The sequence below is a fragment of the Malania oleifera genome, chromosome 7 (assembly GCF_029873635.1).
Source record: "Malania oleifera isolate guangnan ecotype guangnan chromosome 7, ASM2987363v1, whole genome shotgun sequence".
Classification (NCBI taxonomy): domain Eukaryota; kingdom Viridiplantae; phylum Streptophyta; class Magnoliopsida; order Santalales; family Ximeniaceae; genus Malania; species Malania oleifera.
The window spans coordinates 100,546,145-100,570,432 of record NC_080423.1 but is presented as its reverse complement, the minus strand read 5'-3'; the positions used below and the strand labels follow the sequence as shown (position 1 = coordinate 100,570,432).

Genomic DNA, 24,288 nt, shown 5'->3' with positions numbered 1-24,288 from the left:
GGGGAGGAAGGGGGCTGGTGCCAAGGGGTGAAAGGTGCGCTGGGGAACTGTTATGTTTATTACAAATGAGTGAAGATGCAAAAACTGTCTAAAATTGTGAAAGGCGGTAATCAATATAAGAGTGGAATACAAGTGACAAAATAAACCACAGTCAAAATGAGTTGGGAAAAAATACTGAAAGGCCTAAAAATCAAACAGCTTAGGATTGTGCAATCATAAAATGAGGGCAAACACCCTTTCCCCGGTGAGGCTACATGAAGTGACCTAATACACATTAAGTTTTAGGATTAGTAAGAAAAGACAATGTCGTTTTGTACGCATAAAGAAAAGGAAAGGCAATTATTGATAATCCAGTATATGGAATATCGTATTACTAATTTCTATTTAACATGTTTTTGACAGCCTAACACATGATTATTATGATCAATGCGGGAGCTGAATCTAAACGTACCTAGTGTTGGAAGGTCCATAAGCAAAAGGGGCAGGGAACAACCAGCGATAATATTTTGCAAAGGTGCCAGCTTTGCTGCCGGAACCCTTGAACAAAGGAAACACAATACTACAATGAAGGTTCCCAATGGAAATTGACGAGGACATCTGTGGCTGAAGGTAAATAATTGAATTTTTTTCTTTTGTGTTCCAGAAATCCTTCTATATTTCTTGAAAATTTACAATAGTATAAAGGTTTTGGTCAAGACTTTTTGCTGTCCGTTGCCCCAGTGGAATGTCTTTCAGATAAGACTAATGCTACTATAACAGGAATGATAGCATGGCTGCTACAACTCTTGTCCCTATGAAAATTTTATGTGTATGTTATTTTATCATGTTTTGTCTTCTTCTTAGTAAGACTCTGACTTTCACTTGAAGCCCCATGTTGCAAAGGAACTTAAGAAATCTTCATTGTTACTGAAAGAAACAACTCTTATTTTTTTTTTACATTCTCTATAGTTTAGAAAAAAGGCCTCTAGAGGCTGCCTGTAATAATTATTTATCTTAAGTATCTATGTTGATACCCTGATGTACACTGCCTATGTCCATCATACCATTAAGCATAATTAGTTTTTATTTTTAAGTTTGTGCTTTAGGTGTTTGTGTTTGTTTTATTTTTTTTTAAATGTTTCTCCTGGTAAAGTGCATGGTAGCTATTGATCTTTCTGAATCTAGGAAAGGATAGATTTGTCTACCGTGTCTCAAGAATGCTTCATTACATCCTCAGGTATCAGTAATAATCAATATAGGGGGAAAATCCACTGGTTTGGCCAGGACTTCCATGTTGGAAGTCTTAGTTCAAACATTGGGATGTATAGGGGGTTGGTAGTAAGGGGTTTGGAATTGGGGACGGACTACCCTTCATTAAGATAAGTTTCATTATTTTATTAGTTAAAATAATAAAAAACTAACAGGGATGGTTTCTCTCTCTCCCTCCACCCGTAAGAAATCTGCTCCAGTGAGAGAGCCTTATTCTAAACATCTAAGATCACACAGAAAGGAGTGTAATCCTCGTCAACTAGTCTCCTAGTTGAGAAATGCACTTCCGGGGGCAGGAAGTTTACCTTCATTGCTGTAGTTTTAAAGGGAAATTTCGTACGATTTTTTCCAATTTCGGGGGAGAAGTGATATGAAATCTCTTTATGAGGGTTCATCACACTTTTAAAGCTGATTGGAAGGTGATTAACACATATATTTTGGATATGTGTCCATTTTCATATCAGAATTCGCAAGAAGGTTCATGCTGATTTTATTGTTGAAAGTAGATGTGTTCCAGTGGGTTTTAGGGAAGATGGGTATATCTGATCTTGGATTAGCGCATGCTAACTCTTTTGGAGGCCAAATCTTTAGAAGAGCTGGGGTCCCGGGGAGGCCCCTCAGTCTGAAACTCTTGTGAAATGGAAGGGGGCATTTTTTCTGTTTAGAGAAATTTAAAGATCAATGTTGGCCTCAATCCATTTGTATTCCTGAGAGGAAGCATTGGGTTGGAAATCATTCATTCAGTCTTCGAAGGATATAGCTACTGTCGAAATCGGGAATGGGAATAAGATGCTGATGATTGGTGAGTTAGGGTGGAGGTGTGGTGACTTTAGTTCAGAAAATGTTCGGCGAAGCGAGGTTCTGGGAGTTAAAATAAGTGTCTTTTAGAGGCTCTCAACCAGGGATCGCGTACACCTATGCTCTTAGAATTCCCTCCAATGAAGGATTCGAACATCACCAGGAAAATCTGTCCAGAACAGGCAGGGATCCTATAGATTTTAGCACCTTCTTCTTTGCGATTTGGAAGGAGTGGTTTTCAAATTTAAATTTAAATAATAATGGGGTTAAAATAGTTGGGCCCCAGTGCAATGGGCCTGACAGGAGACGGGGCAGTATTTAGATGGGTTGAGAAGAAAGGGCTAGGTAAGCTCAATGAATTTGCTGGCTTTCTCTTGGAAAAGTTGAGGGAGTTGGGACAGGTTAAGCCTAATTCGGCAGATTTATTAGGAGAGGCTCACCAGAAATCATCCGGATAAGGTAATTAATATGGGTCATGCCAAGTCAACTGTGGGTTAATTTAAGTAGTGAAGGCCATCAATGTAAAGAAGGAGATGTTGTTAACTCTGTAGAAAAGAGAAATGGTGCTGAATTTCATCGTCTGGGAGCTCAGGTATCACTTCTCAACAATCAACTGAAGCAGATTTAACGATAAATCGTTAGTCTATTGTTCCTGTTCAACGAGCACTTGTTCTTTGTTGTCTGCCATAAGAGGTGGATCACATTCCTTGGATGTGTCCAGTTCAGATGGAAGTTTTTGTTCTGATTCAGATGATGAAATGGAAAGTGTGTGTGAATCTGAAAAGGGCTTGTTAGATCAGATGGCAGAGAAATGAAATATCTAGGAAGGAAGACTTGTCTGTAATCCCATCTTCTTATTTTTGTGGATGAGTCGAATGTTCAAATTGGCTTGGAAATGTTCCATGGTTTGAACAGCAAGAAGATGGGGTAGGCAGTCCAAAGTTATCTAAAGAAGCATAGGTTGTTTACCATTGGAACATTAAGAACCAGGAAAATATCTGATTGACAAGGGCGCCACGTCCCTGTTCTTGAGCATAATTACATTGACATCGTAGGAGATTCCATTCCAGCTGAGAGGATGGGGGATGATGTGAAAAGAACTTGCATTGGAGGGTCAGTAAACTTCTCTAAAAGTATTCTTCCATTCCCAGTCATTCTTATTTTACATATGATGTTGTATGCCGTAGGAGTGTTGATGGTTATCTCAGTCATTTAGCATTGTTAGTGTGTTATTGTTATGCTAACAAGTGAGAATTAGTAAGGGTATTATGGTCATTGGGATGTACTTTGACGTATAGTATAATAAAGGGAGAGACCTATCATTGTGATTACGTCTTTGATTTTACCCAATTATTCAACATGGTAACGGAGAATTATTCTGAGACCTAAATCATAACTGTCACAGCCACCATTAAAACCAGAGCCTAAAACCTTAAATCCACGGCATGTCTACCATCATAGAAGAATTTACAGCAACACTATAGCCCTAAAAAAACAGCCAGCAGCTGCCGGAAGCCAGAGCAGTAGCCAGAAAATTCCTGGGCAACATTGCCAGTTCAGGAACACAAAATCCACTATAGATATTGCAAAAACATCATAGTCACCCACAGACACTGCCAATCTGCCCCCCACTGAATCCCATCTCCCGACAGTCCCCCACATGCCCTTATGCTCCGGTCAAAGGCTGCCAGGGCTTACTCCATGTGCCAGTGCATGAAGATAATTTCAGGCATGTTTCTGGCCTGAATTCATCCAGCATTGCTCGAATTCCTCTATAAATATATTATTGAAGTTTTTTGTGATGTTTTTGTCCGAAGATCTCACCTTTTTTAGTTGCTTGTGTGCAACATCCGAGGAATGGTTGTCTGATGCTTCTCGGAGCTGTTTGTCAAGGTTCATTGAGTTTATTGGGCCTGAAACAGTGGTATTTGCTGTGGTTTTGATCCGTACATTGTGGTCTTGTGGTTTGCATCAGTTGTCGAAGGTTTGTATGTTGGGATTGAGTTGGTGAATTTGAAAACATGTTGTCTTCTGTGTATTTTTTATCTGATTCTCTATCAAGTTTGTATGTGTGTTGGGTTGGAGTTCCCAAATCCCAAAAGTGTCTCACTCATCAGTTACTTGTTTGAGTGAACAATGTACTGTAGCTATCTCAAAGGAGTGTTCAAGGTTCCTACGGTATTAGACATCCCAAAAAAGTAACCATACCGTCTGTATGTCATCCGATATCTCTCCCTCTAGTCCCTGGGTTATTGTCTTTGCTGCTACTAACCATATGATAGGTGTCACTAACTTCCTCTTTTCTACTCTCCAGGATTCTCCAAATCTACCTCAAGTTACCCTTGCTAATGGATCCGACTGCTGTTGCTAAGGGAATAGGAACAGTAAATCCTACTGCCAACATCTCTCTTTCTTTGTTTCTCTACATTCCTAAATTCCCCTTTAATCTTATGTCTGATAGTAAATTACTAAGTCACTAAATTGCTTTGTAACCTTCCTTTCCTGATTCTTTTTCTTTATTCGGGATCTGAAGATGAGGAAGAAGATTGGCACAAGATGTGATATTGGTGGACTTACTACTTTAAGTCACTCTCTTCTCTTGTTGCCTGTCGTGCTGCTGCCATACCACATCAAATCCATTGTCGCATTGGTCATCCATCATTAGACAAGTTAAAATAGCTAGTTTCCTACTTTAGTTCCGTTTCTAACCTTGATTGTGAATATTGTCAATTAGGAAATCATCATCATGTTTCCTTTGCATCCTAAGTCAATAAAAGAGTCATTAGCCCTTTTATGTTAGTCCATTCCGATGTTTGGGGTCCTAGTTGTGTTATGTCAAAGTTGGGGTTTCGATACTTTGTTACATTTGTTGTTGACTACTCTAGAATTATTTGGTTGTATTTATTGAAAGATCTTTCTGAGTTGTTTAATATTTTTTTGTCTTCTATCTCAATTAAGGGCTCCGTTTGATATGCTAGTTCGGATACTTTGTCATGATAATGTGAAAGAGTACTTTAGTAGTCAATTCACTACCTAAATGACTAACTTTGGCATGATCCATCAATCATCTTGTGCCCACACACCACAAAAAAATGGAGTTGTGGTGCGAAAAAATAGACATATACTTGAAGTCACTTGAACCCTATTGTAACAAATGAATGTCCCCAAAAATTTTTGGAGTGATGTTGTGCTCACCGCTTGCTCTCTCATCAACAAAATGCCATCTTCTGTCCTTGGTGGTAAAATCACATGTTCAATTATCTTCCCTAAGGCTCCTTTGCTCTCCCTTCTTCGTCATATATTTGGTTGTGTCCTTTGTCCATCAGTTAAATCTAGGAAGGGATAAATTGGATCTTCGTGCTATCAAATGTATTTTTCTGGGTATTCCTATATTCAAAAAAGATATTGATGTTATAGCCCCACTATACATCGATTCTTTGTCTATACTGATGTCACCTTTTTGTGTCTATACCATACTCTTCTGATTCCTTGAGTTCTGTTGACCTTGATAAGTCTCTTCCTTTGCCTAGCGTTGCTATTCTTAACTCATTTCTTTCATCCATTTCCAACATCTTCATCTAGTTTGAGTTCTAGTCTTTTGGATTGTCCCAATTTGTAAGTGTACACACGATATTCAAGGGAGGAGGGGGTCCTCTAGCTTCCACTTCTATGCCTCTAGTTCCCTTGTCGGATGATCCCCTTCCATAAGTGGTTGATCCTCTTATTACTGTTCAAAAAGGTAAACACACTTGTACCCAATATCCAATCTCTAATTTTTTTCTTATGATCTTTTATCACCCTCAATACTAGTGTTTTGTAAGTACCCTGTCCTCTATTTCTCTTTCAAAGTCTATTTTTGAAGCCTTGCCCCATTATAGGTGGAGGAATGCAATGATAGAAGAGATGCATGCTCTACAAGATAATGATACTTATGAATTGGTGCACCTTCCTTATGATAAGTCTGTGGTTGGTTGTTGTTAGGTGTACACTGTGAAGGTCAATCAAATGGTTTCATGGCTCGATTGAAGGCCCGCCTTGTTGTTAAGGGATATACTCAGGAGCATGACTTGGACTATTCAAACACAATTTCCCTTGTGGCCAAACTTGCCTCATAACGTTTGTTCATCTCCTTATCCACCACTTGTTATTGGCCTCTACACCAATTAGACGTGAAGAATGCTTTAAAGAGGAGGTCTATATGGAACAGCCACCTGAGTTTATTGCTAAAGAGGAGTCAAGCTTAGTGTGTTGGCTTAAGAAGTCACTATATGGTTTAAAATAGTCTCCCAAAGCATGGTTTGGTCGCTTTAGTGTTGTAGTTCTTGATTTTAGGCTTCAAGTCTTCAACTATGTGCAATTGCCAATATTATCGTCACACTCCATCTGGAAGGATTCTTCTTATTGTGTATGTGGTTGATATTGTGATTACCGTTGATGATGATCAAGGTATCCAGAGCCTAAAGCATTTCCTACAGAATAAGTTTCACATAGATGATCTGGGACCATTGATGTACTTCTTGGGTATAGAAGTATTGAGATCTCATATAAAAACTGTCATGTTACAAAGGAAGCATGTTCTTGATCTTTTAAATGAGAATGGATTGTTGGGATTCAGGCTTGTTGATACACCTATGGATTCTAACAGTAAGCTAGTGCCAGATATGGGATTGTTGCCTAACCTAGGACGATATCGACGACTTGTTGGAAGGCTAAATTATTTCATGGTCACTCAGTCGAATATATTTTTCACAACAAGTGTTATAAGTCAGTTTCTTGATTCTTAGAGAACAAGTCACTGGGATGCAGTAATTCACTTTTTGGGACATCTCAAAGGTGCAGCTGGGGGAGGTCTCTTATATTAGGATCGAGGTCACACTACATTCAGGGATATACTGATGTAGATTGGGCCGGGTCACCTTCCAACAAAAGATCCATAACCAGGTCCTGTATCTTTTTTGGTGGAAACTTGGTTTCTTGGAGGAGTAAGGAACAAACTATGTTAACTAGGTCAAGTGTTGAGTCAGAGTATAGGGTCATGGCTCACACTACATGTGAACTTGTTTGGATGAGGAACATGTTGGAAGAACTGGGTTTTCATTCTCAGTCTATGGTGCTGATGTTTTGATAATCAAGCTGCCATTCATATTGCCTCCAACTGGGTCTTCCATGGGCCAACAAAACACATTGAAGTTAATTGCCACTTTGTTTGAGAGAAACTTGTGCAAAAGCTCGTTAACATCACTCATGTGAAGTTTGATTTGCAGCTTGCTGATTTATTTACTAAAGCCTTGAGGGTGCTCACTGCTCATGTTAAATTCATTTGTAACAAGTTAGGCACATATGATATATATGCTCCAGCATGATGGTGAGTGTTGATGGTTTTCTTAGTCATTTAGCATTGTTAATGTGTTAGTGTTATGTTAACAAGTAAATCTTAGTAGGGGTATTATGGTCATTGGTACTCACTTTGACAAATATTATAAATAGAGGGAGAGACCTATCATTGTAATTAGGTCTTCGAGTTTGCCCATTTATTCAATAGGGAGGAGTCCAATGACAGAGTTGTCATTGCCATTAGCCCTTTTTGGGGTGAGAGGGACAAAAGAGACCCACAAAAACTCCAAGAGGATATGGTTTAAAGCTAGTGAGTCCCTTAGGCCATGAGGTGAAGGTGGGGATTAGTCCTAGAACTTATAAGATGAAAAAAATTCAAAACGCACTCAAAAAAGTAAGCCTCTTCAATTTTTTTTTTCATTTTTTTGGGTGGGGCGGGGGGGTTGTATAGGGGAAGGTAAGAGGGAAGATAAAGCTCCATTAGGTGTGCTAGGCTTTCAAGGAATATTAGGAAGAGGTTTTGATTTGGGAAGTGCTGCGTAGAAAATCTCCTGATTTAGTGTTTCTTCAAGAAACTGAATTAGAGAATGTAGATGGGGGTTGGTGAAGTGTGTTTAGGAGGGTTAGTGTAAGTACTGGGAGTTTATTTCTTTCAGGTGACGTCTGGGAGCATTTTTGTATTTTGGGATACCTGGTCTATTTCCAAAATTGATAGCCTTGATCAGTTCTTCTCCCTTCTGGTTTTGGTAGATATAAAAGGAAGAGGCCAATAATGGCTCACGTATATTTATGGTCCTCCGAGACCCATTTTTCAGTCCTCTTTCTTCGAAGATTTATATGCGGTTTTTTGATTTCATAGATGGTGATTTTAATGTTGTTACTTTCCAAGGGAGAGAAAAGAGGGAGGGAGGTTCTCTTCGGGTATACAGAATTTTGACAGATTCATTAGAGACTCTGGTTCATTTTTCTCTTGGTTTGTGGGTGGGGACTGGGGAGAGGGCTTTTGCTAGTTGGTTAGACAGTTTTAGTTTTGTAGTGAATGAGAGAATGAGTTATTTTTGTCTAGCTTTGTCTTTTTCCTGTCTTTTTGAAACCTTGTAAAGTGAAGTGCGGTCTTTCCCCTTTTCAGTTTGAGAATATATGGCTTGATCATGATTCTTTTTCTTCTTTTGTTAGAGATTCTTGGAGTAAGGATTTGGAGAGGGGTTCGGAAGGGTTTAAGACCTTTAGGTTTGTCAGGAAGCTTAAGTGTCTTAAAGAGACACTGAAGAATTGGAGCAGGGAGATTTTTGGGGATATAACAATCAAGAAGGCTGCCATTTTGGGTGACTTAGATTTTTTAGATAGAAAAGGGAAGGTGTTAGTTTTTTGGCGAGTGAGGAGGCTCAATGGGTCTCCTTAAAAAATGAGTAGGAGGATTTGTTTTTAAGGAAGTGAGGAGTTGGATGGCAAAAGACTAAATTTAAATGGGCAAAGAGGGTGATTGTAATTCAAAATTTTTTTGCAGGTTGACTAATGGGAAGATTGGAAAAACATGATTAGGAAATTGCTTTGATTGTTCTTACTAGAGTTTACACCAACAATCTGTTGCAGACTAGGAGATCTTCAAAGGCACTTTCTCCTGAATCTTGATGTCTGCTCTCTGTATCTTGAAAGTTCTGAAACAGCGCCTCATCTGCTACTGTACTTTTTGCTTGGAATATATGGAATAAGCTTTTTGGTCTTTTGGGAGAAAGTTGGGTTTGTCAGGAGTCAGTGGAGGACCTGTTAGTCTGTTTATTTTCTGGTTTTGGCTAAAACAGATGATGCACATGCTCTGTGGACTTGTGCGATTTTTGCAGTTCTGGGATTTATGGCTGGAACGAAATGCCCTTATGCTTACGGGGAAAAGCTGAATTTATCTTTGTTATGGAAGAAGATTCATTATTTTGCCTCGCTTTGGAGTGCTTGTTGCTTTAAAGGAGTGAGGTTTTCTGATTTCCAATTGGATTGGCTTGCTTTGTTACTATGATTGTTGTTTCTTGATTTATTTTTATTTGTGCTTTTTTTCCCTTCCTTTTGTTGAATGGGATCTCTCATTCTCCTTTTTGTATAGTCTTTCTGTTCTAATAAATTCATCTTCTTTTGATATAAACAAAAAAAAGTACTAAAAACCTAATGCACTTAGACGGACAAGATATATTGTATAATCTAAGCTGTAAAATTACAATTTTATAATCATAAAATTTATCATTAAAGAATAAGTTGCTAACAACTTGAACAAGAAAAAAAAGGAAAGAAAGTTAAAGAACAATATGGAAAAGAAATATCAAAATGCTAATATTATCAAAATAAATAATATTTTCCAAAGAAACACTGTTCATATCAAATTGTTAATTGATGATCTCTTGTGAATAATATGAAAAATAAATAAGTCTTTATTGTTATCAACCTCATTATAATATTCTCCTTCCCTTCTTCACATAGTTGATTTTGATAGATTTATGAAATGCAAATAAGAGAAAATGAGAAGAAAATGTATAAAAAAATTTGTTGTTATAGTCCTGTAATGGCTGTAGCAGCCACTCTGGCCATGAGGTTTATTCCCACTGCTATAGTGGTGTATAACAGTGTTGGGACCCCAAAAATCTTTTAGATAATAGTGATGGTCACAGCCTCTACTTAAAACCTTGCCAAGCAACTTAGAAAAAGCATCACGATTTACAAGTATAATTTTTTGCAGGATATTATTAACCTAATGCAATCTGAAAAGTTTTTTATTTTATGTAGGAGGATAAGATCAGGCAATCCTATGGTCCAGATTGTGATTTTAACATGGTCGGTGGTGCATTCCACTCCCTCCTTTCTTGGGGTTGCCGCCTTTCATTTCTCTTGTTTTCTCTCATGTACCCTCTCAGGCCATGCACATCTGAGATTTCACAATATGGGTATAATAAAGTGGACATCTGAGCTGCAAGTAATTTTTGAACCCTTTCTAGGCAGAAATACTATGTTTCACTCCCTCTCTCTCTCTCTCTCTCTCTCTCTCTCTCTCATGAAATGTTCCTTTCTCCCCCTCATGCATTCAAAGTTATGGAATTTCTTGCAGTAGCAGATGTTGAATTGATCAATCCAGACCAAAGGAAAATCTTTTGATCTGCAATTAGACAGGGTGGGGGAGCTCTCGTCCTTTCTTGTGGTCAAGAACAATGTCTCTTGGAACTGGTGGGTTAGGTTTTCCAAAGAGGCTGTGGTTTGGTTTGCTGATGGGATGTCTGTTTTCTTTTGCATGCAAAGGGGTTTTCGATCTGTTTAAATGGGTATCACAAAGCTCTGGATGTCGATTAGATGGAAGAATGTGGAAAGGGAAGAAGTTTTCAGTTTTTGTTCCTGGGGGTGAAAAAGGCAATGGATGACGGATTTTCATGTGTTTTCTGCGAGATTGCTGAGGATTTTTTTGAGGATACTGGGAGTGTATGTGCAGATAACTCTTCATGACACAGATCGTGGGGTCAGGGGGTGTTGGAAGGCGGAAACCGTGAAGAGAAGGAAGCTGTGAAGAGAATTGGGTTGGGCTGCATGCTTCTCATCTTGAATCTGGCTCAAGTAATTGAAAAAGGAGATATTTCTTTTTTAAATAATTTGTGCCAATTATTTGAATAGGCTCAAGGTTTAGGAAAGGTTGATTTGGGCTTCAGTTTGGACCAAAGGGAGGCTCCCCTCAGATGGGCTTCCGGCGTAAGGGTTTTGGTGGTAATTAGACCCTTGATACAGAAATTAGGGACCCAAGTACTGCTATGTTGGTTTTGGATAATGGGCAGGCCCAAAATGTGCTCCTACATCCATGGTTTTAAATAATGGCCGCAATCGTTACATAAGCCGTTACATTACGGTTTTTTGGGTTACTGATACCATTACACACCATGAAATCAGTGGGAATAAAAATCCCGGCTGTAGCTGCTGTTACTGACCGTGACCATTACGTAAAGGCCGCTACAGCCGTTGCGTAACTGCTACATGACTGTTACACCAAAAAAATTATTTTATTTTTTACTTTTTCTTCTCACTTTTTCCCTCTCTTTCATAAATCATTCTCAAGATACCATGTGGCGAGAGGGGGAAAAGATTATAATGAAGATTACAATGATACAAAATTTACTATTTCTTTAAATACTCACAAGAGATGCACTAATTAACAATTTGAAAATACTAACTTGTTAGGAAAATATTTTATTTTGATGATATTAGTAATGTGATATTTATGTTATATATTTTTAAACTTCAACCTTCTTTCTTTTCTAGCTATTTTATATTTGTATTATTCGTATGTCTTATGTGTCTAATAGATTAATGGAGTGTATAATGTATTTTGTTTTATTAATTAATTTAGAACACATAAGAATTTATCACAGATAAGAACAATGAGAAGTATAAATATGCACGTACACGTAATTTTTTTATCAATGTTAGTTTAAAACAAATGTAAACTTGTTGCCCTTACCAAATAACTTAGTTACTTGAACTAAAGAATCCAAAATACACTAAAACTCTTTCTAAGAAGGGCTAGAAGCTTAAGAAAATGCAAGTACGCTAATATGCACAAGGTTGTGCATGCTTCAAAAAAATTTCACGGCCGTTACACCCACTTCCCGTTATGTAACATATGCTACTCCCGCTTGTTGTTACACCCATTACCATTACGTTATGCTACCCGTTACTGTGATTTAAAACCATGCCTACATCTTAGAAGACGAGTACAGGGAAGGAGGAAGCTATGCCCTCTGGTAATGGAATTTTTATTCACCCTCTAGTTGTTAGAAATATTATTCAGCTTCCACTTATTAGAAGTATGAATCGAACTGACCAAGAGTCGGAGGAAGCCTAGGATGCTAGCAAATCAAATCAAGATTTTGGTGATAAAATTGTGTCCAGTTTCGGAGACATATTAGAAGGTGGTGTGAAAAAGATAAAAAATAAAATAAAATAAAATAAGAAGCAGAGTTGGGCTAGAAATCTGATGATTGTCGTCTTTGTATTGATAAATTTGAAGGTAATAAGGTTTATGCTCGTCATGGGAAAATGGCTTGTTTGGGTACTGAAATGAAGAAGATGTTTGTAAATAAGAGAGAAAATTCTGGCAAGTCAATGGCAAAGTTACTAAGGAGTATTGCAAAAGTATCTCATGCTAAGAAGAATGTCGGATCTAGTAATGGGACTAGAAAGTTAAGCTGTTAAAGAAATGGGAGGATTTTTCAGATTTAGAAAGTGGTGATATTAGTGATTTTGATTGTGGTGGAGGGTTGTTGTTGGATGAGATTCGAGAACAATATGGGTACGTTTCTGATTCTTGCGATGAAATAGGGGATTTATCATATGTCCATCCAACCCCATTGGAAGGTTTGGAGGGAGTTTCTACTTGTTAAATGATGGATTGGTGAATAAGTTTCAATGCAGGGATGGAGTTTTCCCTACACCAGTGGGGGAGATTCTGAAGGATGAGTTAGAATCTCAAAATCTTCTGGATAAAATGGATTTAAATCTGAGTGATATTGGTGGAGATGAAGTGTGTTTGGATGGTGGCAAAAGTCGAAAAATGAAGGGTTAAAGGGAATTAGTGAATTTGAAGACTTTGGTAAATTAATATGGAAAGGGTTTGAAAGGGGGTATCTTGGTTAATTTTGTGTAGTTTTATTTTGGGATCTTCTGTTTTCTTGTTTTCTTTTTTCCTTTGGGTGTTTTTATATGGCGGACTCCTTGTCCCCACACATTGTACCTTTTTTTCTTTCTAAGTACCTTCTTTTGCTAAAAAAAAAATATTTTTAGGCAGATTATTTGACATATAACAAATATATTTATTCCTATCGTGTTGTATTTTTATATCATTTTCTTTGCCTAACATCATATGGGAGAGCTCATTTCTTTATTCTTTGTTTGCAGGATTTAGTGCAATCTGTACTGCCTTTTGATGTGTTACTAGATCGGAGAAGACGGCTTGATTTTCTTGGTAGTCTTGGAAAAGTTATGAAGAATGAAGCAAAACCAAAAGTTTTGAGGGATGCTAGAATTGCTTTAGCATCACTAGTAGTTTGTGAAGAAGCACTCGAGCGGGAGTTGCTTATATCAACTTCGTATGTATTGCTTCTTCTAGTTCCATTATTCAATTGTGAAGGATTGATGGAAGAGTCTTTATTAACTATTTCATCCCTTTTTTACTTACAATTTGACCAGATATCATTATTCTGGTTTGTGCAATGCATATTTGATTTCAATTTTTTTTTTTCTCATTTTTGATGTGGTTTTGCAGTTACGTTCCAGGAATGGAAGTAACTTTGTCAAGTCGCCTGAAAAGCTTATATAGCATCTACAGCAAGGTAGTAATAAAGCCATAGTTTTCTTTTTTATTTATTCTTTATTTTTTATGATGATGATGAGAATGTTTTCCTTTGTGGATGGCTTGTTTGTGCCAGCTTCCTTCTCTTTTCTTCCATCTTGATAAATTTTCCCTTGCAATGAAAAAAAGTTCAATATGGATGAGGAGTAATTGTTTACAATGCCTTTTCCTGTTTCAGTTTTGTTAATGGTTATTTTAGTCTTTTAGTATTATTATTAAGTTTGTTAGTGTTATGTTAGTTAGTGAGAGTTAGTAAGAGTATCATGGTCATTAGAATGTATTGATTTGTATTATGAATACAGGGAGAGACCTATCTTTGAGTTAGGACATTTATTTAATAAAAAATCTCAAAATGGTATCTGCGCATGATGGAACCTAAACCCTATCACCAACCCACACTCAGCCGCTGCCAGAAAACACCCTCCCTTTGCTGCCCTTCTCAGAACCACCACAACCTTCATTATTTCACAAAAATAGCCAAAAACAGAACCGTCTAAACCATCACCCTACAAAATCCCATCAATGGAAACCTCCCCATGCATCCGTCCCTGCACGCAGGTCGACTGCTGGCAGTCCCGACCCCATGTGCTAGCATGTGCGGGTGATTCTGGCACCTTTTTTCTGTTTTTTCCTCCAGCATGTTCTGATTCCTTCCCTAGAACATATTATCAAGCTATTGGGTGTGTATTTTGCTAAAAAATCCAACCTTTTTCAACCATGCACTCTTGGTAATCTGTTAGTTGTTATTTGGTGTTCATAAAGGTTTTTTGTGAGTCTTTCGGAGCAGTGGCAGTGTTCATAAGTTGATTTGAGAGGCTGTGGCAGTGTCATATCAGTTCGTAGGTGGTTCACCTTGTCCGTGGTTATTTTGGTGGTTCACCTTGTTTGTGTTGTCCTGGCTAGTTTTGATTGTTCTTCTTGTTTTAGAGTGGTGTGGCTGCTGGTTTGTGAGTGTTGGGATGGAGTCTATGAATCCCAAAAACATGTTACCTTCATCGCTACCATAGATAGCAATTGAAAAGTTGGATGGAAAGAATTGTGTTCAATGGTCTAAGGCTGTTCGAGTTTATTTAGGACTAAGAAAATCTGGATGCTTGCTCGAATTTGGTCCTTTTGATGAGAAAAGAAAAGAAGTGTGGATTCAAGAAGATGCCTTGGATGTTTCCCCTTTTTGGAATTCAATGGAGCCCCAAATTATACAGATGTGCATGCATTTAGATACATGCAAGGAGATTTGGGATTATGCCAAGCTTCTATACTCTAGTAGCATTACATGTATCTATTATTTATCCCAGGAGTACTTTCAGTTACAACAGGGAGATCGAAGCATTACAGATTACTTTGGAGAGGTGAAACATATCATAAGGAGCTTAACATTGTGCAACCTATAACTATTGATGTTCGTGAGATGCAAAAGCAGAGGGAGCAAATATAGTTCTTCAGGTTCTGGTGGGTTTGGAATTTGAGTTTGAGGCAGTCTGGTCCCAGATACTTAGTGCAGAGTTGCCATCATTTGCTGATGTTTATTCTCGTGTTCTTCGTGCTTCCTTCAGCACACATTCTCTTGCTCTTGCAGCTGGCTTTTAGAGGACAGCCTTTGCCACGCATAGTGATTCTATTTCTCTACTGAACGACCGCAGAAGTTATCAAGGTGGTTTGAGTGATTGTGGTGGTATAGATGGATGAGGTTGAGGCACTCCACGCAAGTGTGCTCATTGGGTAATCATACTACTGAGCAGTGTTGGGATCTCCAAGGTAAACCTTCACATGTTGCCAATGCAGCCACCACCAATTCCACACTTTTGGGGGCTGCCAGTGCAGCCACCACCAACTCCAGACCTTTGGGACCAAGTTGGGGGCAACATACTGTATCTATGTTAGAGGAAGAGTATTCCAACTTCCAGCAGTATCAAGTGTCACAAAAAGCTTCTCTTTCCCTTACATCTCTTGCCAAAATAGGTAATCCCATAAAATGCCTAGTACTCTTCGTCCTAGTCCTTGGGTTATAGACTCCGGTGCCACTAATTATATTACAGGTTTACCTATTTTCTTCTCTTCTCTCCAATATCCTAAAAACTTACCTGTGTTACTCTTGCTGATGGATCCACCACTACTTTAAAAGGAATTGTAAATCCCACTTCTTCAATTTCTCTTCCTTCAGTTTTGTATATGTCCATGTTTCCTTTCAATCTTATGTATGTTAGCAAGATTACCAAATCCATGAATTGTTCATTAACATTCTTCCCTGATTTTGTGGTTATTCAAGATTTCAAGACAAGGATGACAATTGGCGAAGGGTGTGAAGGTGGGAACTTTATCACTTTGAGCCGCTATCCCCTTCTACCACCTACACTACTACTACCACACCTTTCCAAATTCATTGTTGCCTTGGTCATCCTACATCCTTCGTTGGAAAAGTTGAAACATCTAGTTCTTGATTTGAGTTTTGCGTCTAGTCTTGATTGTGAGTCTTGTTAGTTGGGAAAGCATCATCGTGTCCATTTTGCTTCTCGAGTCAATAAATAGGTCGTAAGCCCTTTCCCATTCTAATGTTTGGGGTCCTAGTAGAGTTGTGTCCTAGTTGGGTTTCTGGTACTTTGTAACCTTTGTGGATGATTATTCAAGGATGACTTGGCTATATTTAATAAAAGATCATTCTGAGTTATTTCATATATTTTGTGCCTTTTGTTCTAAAATAAAGACTTAATTTGGTTTGTCATTTTGAAAACTTTGGAATGATAATGCTAAAGAGTATTTAAGTACTCAATTCACTAGATATATGACTCAATTTGGTTTTGTTCATCAATCGTCCTATGCCCACACTCCTCAACAAATGGGGTTGCTGTGAGAAAAAATAGATATATCCTTGAAATGACTCACACCTTACTTTATCAAATGCATGTACCTAAAGTGTTTTGGTGTGATGATGTGCTTATTGCTTTCTATCTTATCAACAAGGTGTCGTCCTCTGTTCTTAGTGGTAAAATTCCCTACTTCATTCTCTTTTCTATTTCACCTCTGTTTTCTCTACTGCCTCATATATTCGGGTGTGTGTCCTTTTTTTCATCAACTAACTCTTAGGGTGGATAAGTTGGATCCTCATGCTATAAAATGTGTCTTTTTGGGCTCCTCATATACTCAAAAGGGATATTGTTGTTATAGTCCTACTCTGCATCATTTCTTTGTTTCTACATATGTTACCTTCTTTGAGTCTATACCTTACTACACCCAATCCCTAAGTGCGTCTGATCTGAATGAGTCTTTTCCTCTGCCTAATCGTCCAGATCCTTTCTTGTTGTCCTTATCCAATTAACCACTTGTGTCTCCATGTAGTTTGAGTCCTTCTCATTGTCTCGATCGTCCTAATTTGCAGGTGTATTCATGACTATGTCTCCATGGAAGAGAGTCCCCTCTAGCTTTTACTACCTTGCCTTTGGTTTCCTCATCTGATGATCATATTTCCCATGATGTTGATCCTCTTATTGTTGTTCGGAAAGGTAAATGCACATGTACACAACATCCCATCTCCAATTATTGTTTTGTTACTACTCTATCATCTAGACCTTCCTAAATCTATTTCGGAAGCCTTAGCCCACTTTGGGTGGAGGAATGTCATGGTTGAAAAGATGAATGCTTTACAGGACAATGATACTTCGAACTTGGTATCTTTTCCTCCTAACAACTCAGTGGTTACTTGTTGTTGGGTATACATTGTGAAAGTCAACCTTGATGGTTCTATGGTTCATTTGAAGGCACATCTTGTTGCTAAGGGGTATACTCAGGTGTATGATTTGGATTATTTCGACACTTTTTCCCCAGTTGCCAAACTTATATCAATATGTTTATTCTTCTCCTTGGTTACCACTTGTCATTGGCCTCTTCATCAGTTAGATGTGAAGAATGTCTTCTTGAATTGTGATCTTGAGGAGGAGGTTTATATGGAGCAACCACCCATGTTTGTTGCTCAGGGGGAGTCAGGCTTAGTGTGTCGGCTCAAGAAGGCACCATATGGTTTAAAACAGTCTCCCAGAGCATGGTTTGGTTGATATAGTGTTGTAGTACTTGAGTTTGGCCTTCAACAGTGTGCAGTGGATCTCTCTATGTTTCATCATCATACTTCTTCAGGTAGGATCCTTCTTATTGTGTATGTGGATGATATTGTAATTACAATTGATGATGATCAAGGTATTTAGAGCCTTCAACATTTTCTATAGACTAAGTTTCAAACCAAAGATTTGGGATTGTTGAAATACTTCTTGGGTACTGAAGTATCCAAATCTAATACAGGAACTATTTTGTCATAGTGGAAGTATATTCTTGATTTATTGGATAAGATTGGGCTATTGGGATCCAAACCGGTTGATATACCCATGGATCCTAATAGCAAGTTAGCGCCGGAGATATGTGATTTGTTGCCTAGTCCTGGACGATACCGGAGACTTGTTGCAAAGTTGAATTATTTTACAATCACTCAGTTGGACATATCCTTTGCAACAAGAGTTGTGAGTCAATTTCTGAATTCTTCGAGGACAAGACACTAGGACGTTGTAATTCGCATTTTGAGATATCTCAAAGGTGCACATGGGAGAGGTTTTTTATATCGAGATCAAGGTCACACTTATATTCAAAGATATACAGATGCACATTGGATTAGGTTGCCTTTCAACAAAAGATCCACAATCGGGTACTACATCTTGGGTGGTGGTAATTTGGTTTCTTGGAAGAGTAAGAAACAAATTGTGGTGGCCAGGTCAAGTGTTGAGTCTGAGTATAGAGTTATGGCTCACAGTATGGGTGAACTTGTTTGGTTGAAGAACATATTGGAAGAATTGGGTTTTCCACATTCTTAGTCTATAGAGTTTATGTGTAATAATCAAGTTGCTCTTCATATTGCCTCCAACCCAGTCTTCCATGAGCAAAGGAAAAATATTGAAGTTGATTGCCATTCTGTTCGGAAGAAACTTGTGCAAAAGCTCATTACTACCACTTATGTGAAGTCTAATATGCACCTTGTTGATTTGTTTACCAAAGCTTTGGGGGGTGCTTATGTTAAATTTATTTGTATAAGCTAGGAGCATATGATATCTATGCTCCAACTTAAGGGGGAGTGTTGATGGTTATTTTAGTCTTTTAGTATTACTATTAAGTGTGTTAGTGTTATGTTAATTAGTGAGAGTTAGTAAGGGTGTTATGGTCATCAAAATGTAAATAAAGGGAGAGACCTATCTTTTGAGTTAGGTCATTCATTTAATTAAAAATCTCAACAAGTTTTAACTGTAAATGTGTTGTTATGAGAGTGAATGATTATTGTGAATTTGTGATGCTTGGCATTCTTTTATTCTTTATTGTTAAATCTACTATTTGTCTAGTTATGCGCAATTGCATGTGAATAAATCTCGGTATATTGATCAAAATATGAATTATCTTATGTATGATAAATTTGTGGCTGTTTAGAATAAAAAAACTCTCTCTCTCTCTCTCTCTCTCTCTCTCTCTCTCTCTCTCTCTCTCTCTCTCTCTCTCTCTATTGCTCGTACAGTGATTTACTGTAGGCTATTTTGAATCATTTGATCCAGATCGAAGGACGTGCATTTAGACAAGGTCAGGGAGATCTCTTCTTTGCTCGTAATCGATAATAATGTTGTTCAAAATAGGTGGATTAGGTTTTCAAAGAGGCAGCACTCTGGTTTGCTGATAGGTTGTTCGTCTTGGGTTGGATGGAAAAGGCATTTTCAGAGTATTTGTAAGGGTATCACATAGTATTGGATGTCAATTAGGTGGAATGAAGGTGGGAAAGCTTTTGGAGTTAAAGAGCTGGGTGAAAAGGCAAGAAATTTAGAGTGTTTATTCCTAGTGGCGTCAAGGGTGACAGGCTACGAAACTTCAATTGTGGAGTTAGGTGGTGCTGAAAGGTAAAAAAGGCAATGGCGAGGGTCTCGGTAGGCAAGCTCATTCTAGAAATCAGGGTATGTTGGTTGAGGGAGAAGAGTGATGCTATCAGTGTGGAGGTACGTTTAAACTGAAGAATTGTGGAGTTTCAAAGATAAATTCCACTGCAAACTAATTGTAATTGTTTTACCAGAATGTGAAGGTAGCTAGGGTTTCAGCGGGATCTGCCACTCTCTCAGAGGCATCTAGGGTTGTGTTTGGAGAGGAAATCGCAAAGAGGAGTAGGCTGACTGGCATATTTCTCGTTTTGGACTTGCCCAAATAATTGAAAAAGGATGTACATCTTTTTTGACCAAATTGGGCCACTTATTTGAACATGCCCAATTCTAGGAAACTCTGATTTGGGTTCTAGTGTGGATTCAAAGGGAGGATCTCATCTTTTGGACTCCACAAAGAAGGTCCATGGTAGTTGTGCATATGTTCAGGGAAATGGGGATCCAAGTATTTCCTTGTTGGACGCCAAAAATGGGCAGGCCAACACTTCTGCTCCTAGAACTCAAAAGACTAGCATTGGGAAGGACTCTATACCCTTCGATTTACGAGTTGAACTGAACAAACTTTGGAGCAAGCTCAGAATATTAATTGTTTGGATTAAACAAGATCATGGTGTTAAAAATGTGACAAGTTTCGAAGAAGGATTAGGTGGTGTCGAAAATAGTGAAAAATTAGAAGCTTCCTTGACCCTGGGGGGGGGGGGGTGGTCTAATGTTTTTCGTCTTAGTTATGAGTCCCGATCACAATTTGCTTCCTTCTCTTCCAAGACATCAAAGTTACCACCAAGGAACCAACAAAACACAATATTCTATCATGAATCTTGTATCAAAGGGTGATCCAGCCCAATTTGCATTTTTGTAACCTTGAACATGTGTATGATCCTAATCCTACTACAAGAGACCTCTCTCGTGCATTCACTTAGGATGTTGATATGAATAACAACCTCCAAATAACTGGTTCAAACAGAGCTAAAGGACTGACTTGCAATACTGGTCTCGTCGGATATATTTAATCAAGTGATCATTAAATAATTCAACCTTCCAACAAGCCTGTGATCTTGTCCAAGATCAGTGAAAGGTTCACCCCTTCTGGCATTAGTTTTCTGTCAAGTTCCATGGGTATATCAATAGTTTTGCATCCCAATAGCCTTGTCTCATCCATCGTATACAAGGTCTTAAATTTCGATTTCGACTCAAATTTTGAAGCTCCAAAAGTACCAAAATTTCGACGGAAATTTCAATTTCGATTTCAATTTGAAAAAATAACCGAAATTAGTAATAAAGCATGGAATTCTTTGTGAAACTTTAGAAATGGTTAACAAACATAATAATATAAGTTTTAGGACTAATATATTACAAATTAAATACATCTATGTTTTGTATGAGGTGGAAAAGTTGTAAAATAGTATGTGTATCCATGGTCTTAAATTTCCACAAAATTGTCGAAATTTCCGTCACCCTCGAAATCGAAATGGCAGTCGATTTCTGTCTTGCATAATTTCCGTCAAAATCTCAACGAATCATCCGAAATTTATTGAAACCTCGAAATTTTAGCGAAATTTGTCGAAATTTTAACTATACAATGAAATTTCGTCGAAATTCAAATGAGAGATTGAAGAGTGAAGTGAAATTTCTTCTCTTTAATTTATTTTATTGAAACAAAAGGTTACCACAAGTGCTTTTGAAATTATAGGAAAAAATAAACTTATAGTAATATTTTATTTAACCATTCATGTCTAAATTATCAATATTTGTATAATAAATAATATTTAAATGAATTATGAATTTCATTTGCATTAACTGAATCTGTTTAATGTACATTATCTTACAGACATGTTTGATACACATACTATTTTATAACTTTTCCACTCTATACAAAACATAGATGTATTTAATTTGTAATATATTAGTCTTAAAACTTATATTATTATATTTGTTAACCATTTCTAAAGTTTCACAAAGAATTCCATACTTTACTACTAGATTCTGTTATTTTTTCAAATTGAAATCGAAACTGACATCGAAATCGAAATTTCCGTTCTTTTGGAGCTTCGAAATTTGAGTCGAAATCGAAATTTAAGACCTTGTGTGTATCAAATATATTTGTAAGATAATGTACATTAAACATATTTAGTTAATACAAATGAAATTCATAAATCATTTAAATATTATTTATTATACAAATAATGATAATTTAGACATGAATGGTTAAGTAAAATGTTACTATAAGTTTATTTTTTCATATAATTTCAAAAGCACTTGTAATAATCTTTTGTTTCGACAAAATAAATAAAATTAATTAAGATAGAAATTTCACTTCACTCCTAAATTTCTCATTTGAATTCTGACGAAATTTCATCGTATAGTTAAAATTTCGACAAGTTTCTCTAAAATTTCGAGATTTCGATAAATTTCGGATGATTCGTTGAGATTTCGATGGAAATTATGCAAGATGGAAATCGAATGGCATTTCAATTTCAAGAGTGACGGAAATCGGAAATTTCGACAATTTCGTGGAAATTTAAGACCATGATCGTATAAACATGTGTTTTGCATTACTAAGCGGTCTCATATGGGCTTTAGATACCTCAATTCACAATAGTACTTCAATGGTCCTAGATCCTTTAGTATGGAGCTTGGTCTCTAAAAACTGCTTCAAATGTTGTATACCTTGAGTATCATCACCTGTGATTACAATATCATCCACATGAACAATAAGAAAAACCTTGACATTTTTTACATGGGATGGTATGACATTAGAATACAAAATGATCTACCTCACACCTCTAAAGATTAAAATCAATCACCACAGCTTTGAATGAACCAAACCACACTCTGGGATGCCACTCTTAAGCCATACAAACTTTTTCAGTGACAAACTGACCCAACTCCTTTTGAATAACAAACCCAAAAATTGCTCCATATAGACCTATTCCTGAAGATCAATTACATTCTTTCATCTAGTTGGCGTGAAGGCCAATGAAACAGGCTGAGCACTCTTAGCCAAAGTTTGGTGCAACACAAGTGTTGGATATGATAAGATAGGAGACCAACCTCACGTGGAGCTGAGTGACACTTAATGGCCAGTTCAGCCTAAGGGAGTTCAAAGACATAAAAGAGTAAAAAAGAAATTCTACCTCTGTCCTGTCCTATCCTATCCTATCCCTTATAGATGGCTGACCAAACATGGAATGAGACAATTATTGTGTTCACTTCAATCCAATCCCAACCGTAGTCTGCCAAACGAGTAGACCCTTAGTCACTAGTCTAGTCCTGAAGTGAGCAATAAAGCCATCTAGATTTACTTTCACAATAAACATGCAATGACAACTGACCATAGACTTATCAGCACGAACTTGGCACATTCCCAAGTATTATTAGCCTTAAAGGTGTGCATCTCTTCATCCATTATTGTGCTCCATTGGAAGTGGGAGAAAGCTTCAAATGCAAACTAGGGATCACCATGGATGATAAAGAAGTAATAAAATACTAAAGGTAAGATGACAAAATGATAAGACAGAAAATTATAGATTGGATGCTGGGCACATGTGTGCCTACTTTTCCGAACAGTGATATAAAAATTAATGTCATGAGACATAGGATCTCTAGACAAAGAAGCTGAAGGCAGAGTACTTGAATTTGGAGGGACAATCTAGACAGCCAAAAAGTCTCAATGGAGATGAAGGTGCGAGAGGACAAGGTGAAAGCAGAGATAAAATTCCCACATTAAGGAGAAATAGGAGTAGGTGATGGATCTCTGGAGCTCAAAAACTTAAAACAGTGCGTAGTATCAGTGGACTCAAAGTGACGTCAACAGAGACATGGAATCAACTAAAGTTGGACAATAGCGCCAATACTCTTTTTGAGAATGAGAATACTCTAAAATACAAACTTCACAGCATGAGGATCCAATTTATTGACAGGAGATAAATGATGAACAAAGGACGCTCACCTGAATATGCAACAGTTAATGAGAACTAAGGATCATTAGGAAATAGGGTGGTGTATGGTATTTTGCCTTCATAGACTAACAATGGCATCAGATCAACAGTGGAGCAAATAGTAAGAATATCACTCCAGAACACTATGGGCATGTTAATTTGTCTTATTCTTCTCCTTCCCTTTTCATTTTTGCCTTCCAACAACCCCATTTTTGTTGTGGGTGTGAGCACAAGATGATTTGCGAATCATTCTTGAGGTAGTCATATTGGTGGTACAGGGTGCTGAAGCGCTCTTAGCATTATCGCTTTGAAGAATTCAAACAAACACATTATTGGGTTTAGTTTCAGAGCAGAAGGCCCAGAAAACTTAGAATCATCTTTCATTAACTAAATCCAAGTCATCCTTGTATAATCATTGACAAAGGTAAAAAAAAAAAATACCAAAAACTTAATTTAGAGATGGACTAACACAAAAAGGCTTCTCGTTTATTAATCTGATCATCCAAGAAGCAAGCTTGACATAATGGTGCTTTTGCAAGTAACATGACTGACCTAAAAGAAGAGGTTTGGATGACAAACAAGAAATAGGTTTGGCAAGAGATGCCTGATACTGAGAAAGTTACATTGCTCTTCTGGTAATACAGACAGTGTGCTG

At 37.5% G+C, this 24,288-nt stretch overlaps 1 protein-coding gene across 2 annotated transcripts in view; it reads left to right on the top strand.

Annotated features, from left to right (window-relative positions):
* LOC131159674 (uncharacterized) overlaps nucleotides 1-24,288 on the top strand; it is a 97,941-nt gene that overhangs the window by 40,951 nt on the left and 32,702 nt on the right. For both annotated transcript variants that reach the window (XM_058114753.1, XM_058114754.1), the window contains exons 9-10: nucleotides 13,297-13,487; nucleotides 13,664-13,730. In XM_058114753.1, the coding sequence (XP_057970736.1) occupies nucleotides 13,297-13,487; nucleotides 13,664-13,730 (258 nt within the window). The remainder of the gene's footprint in view (nucleotides 1-13,296; nucleotides 13,488-13,663; nucleotides 13,731-24,288) is intronic.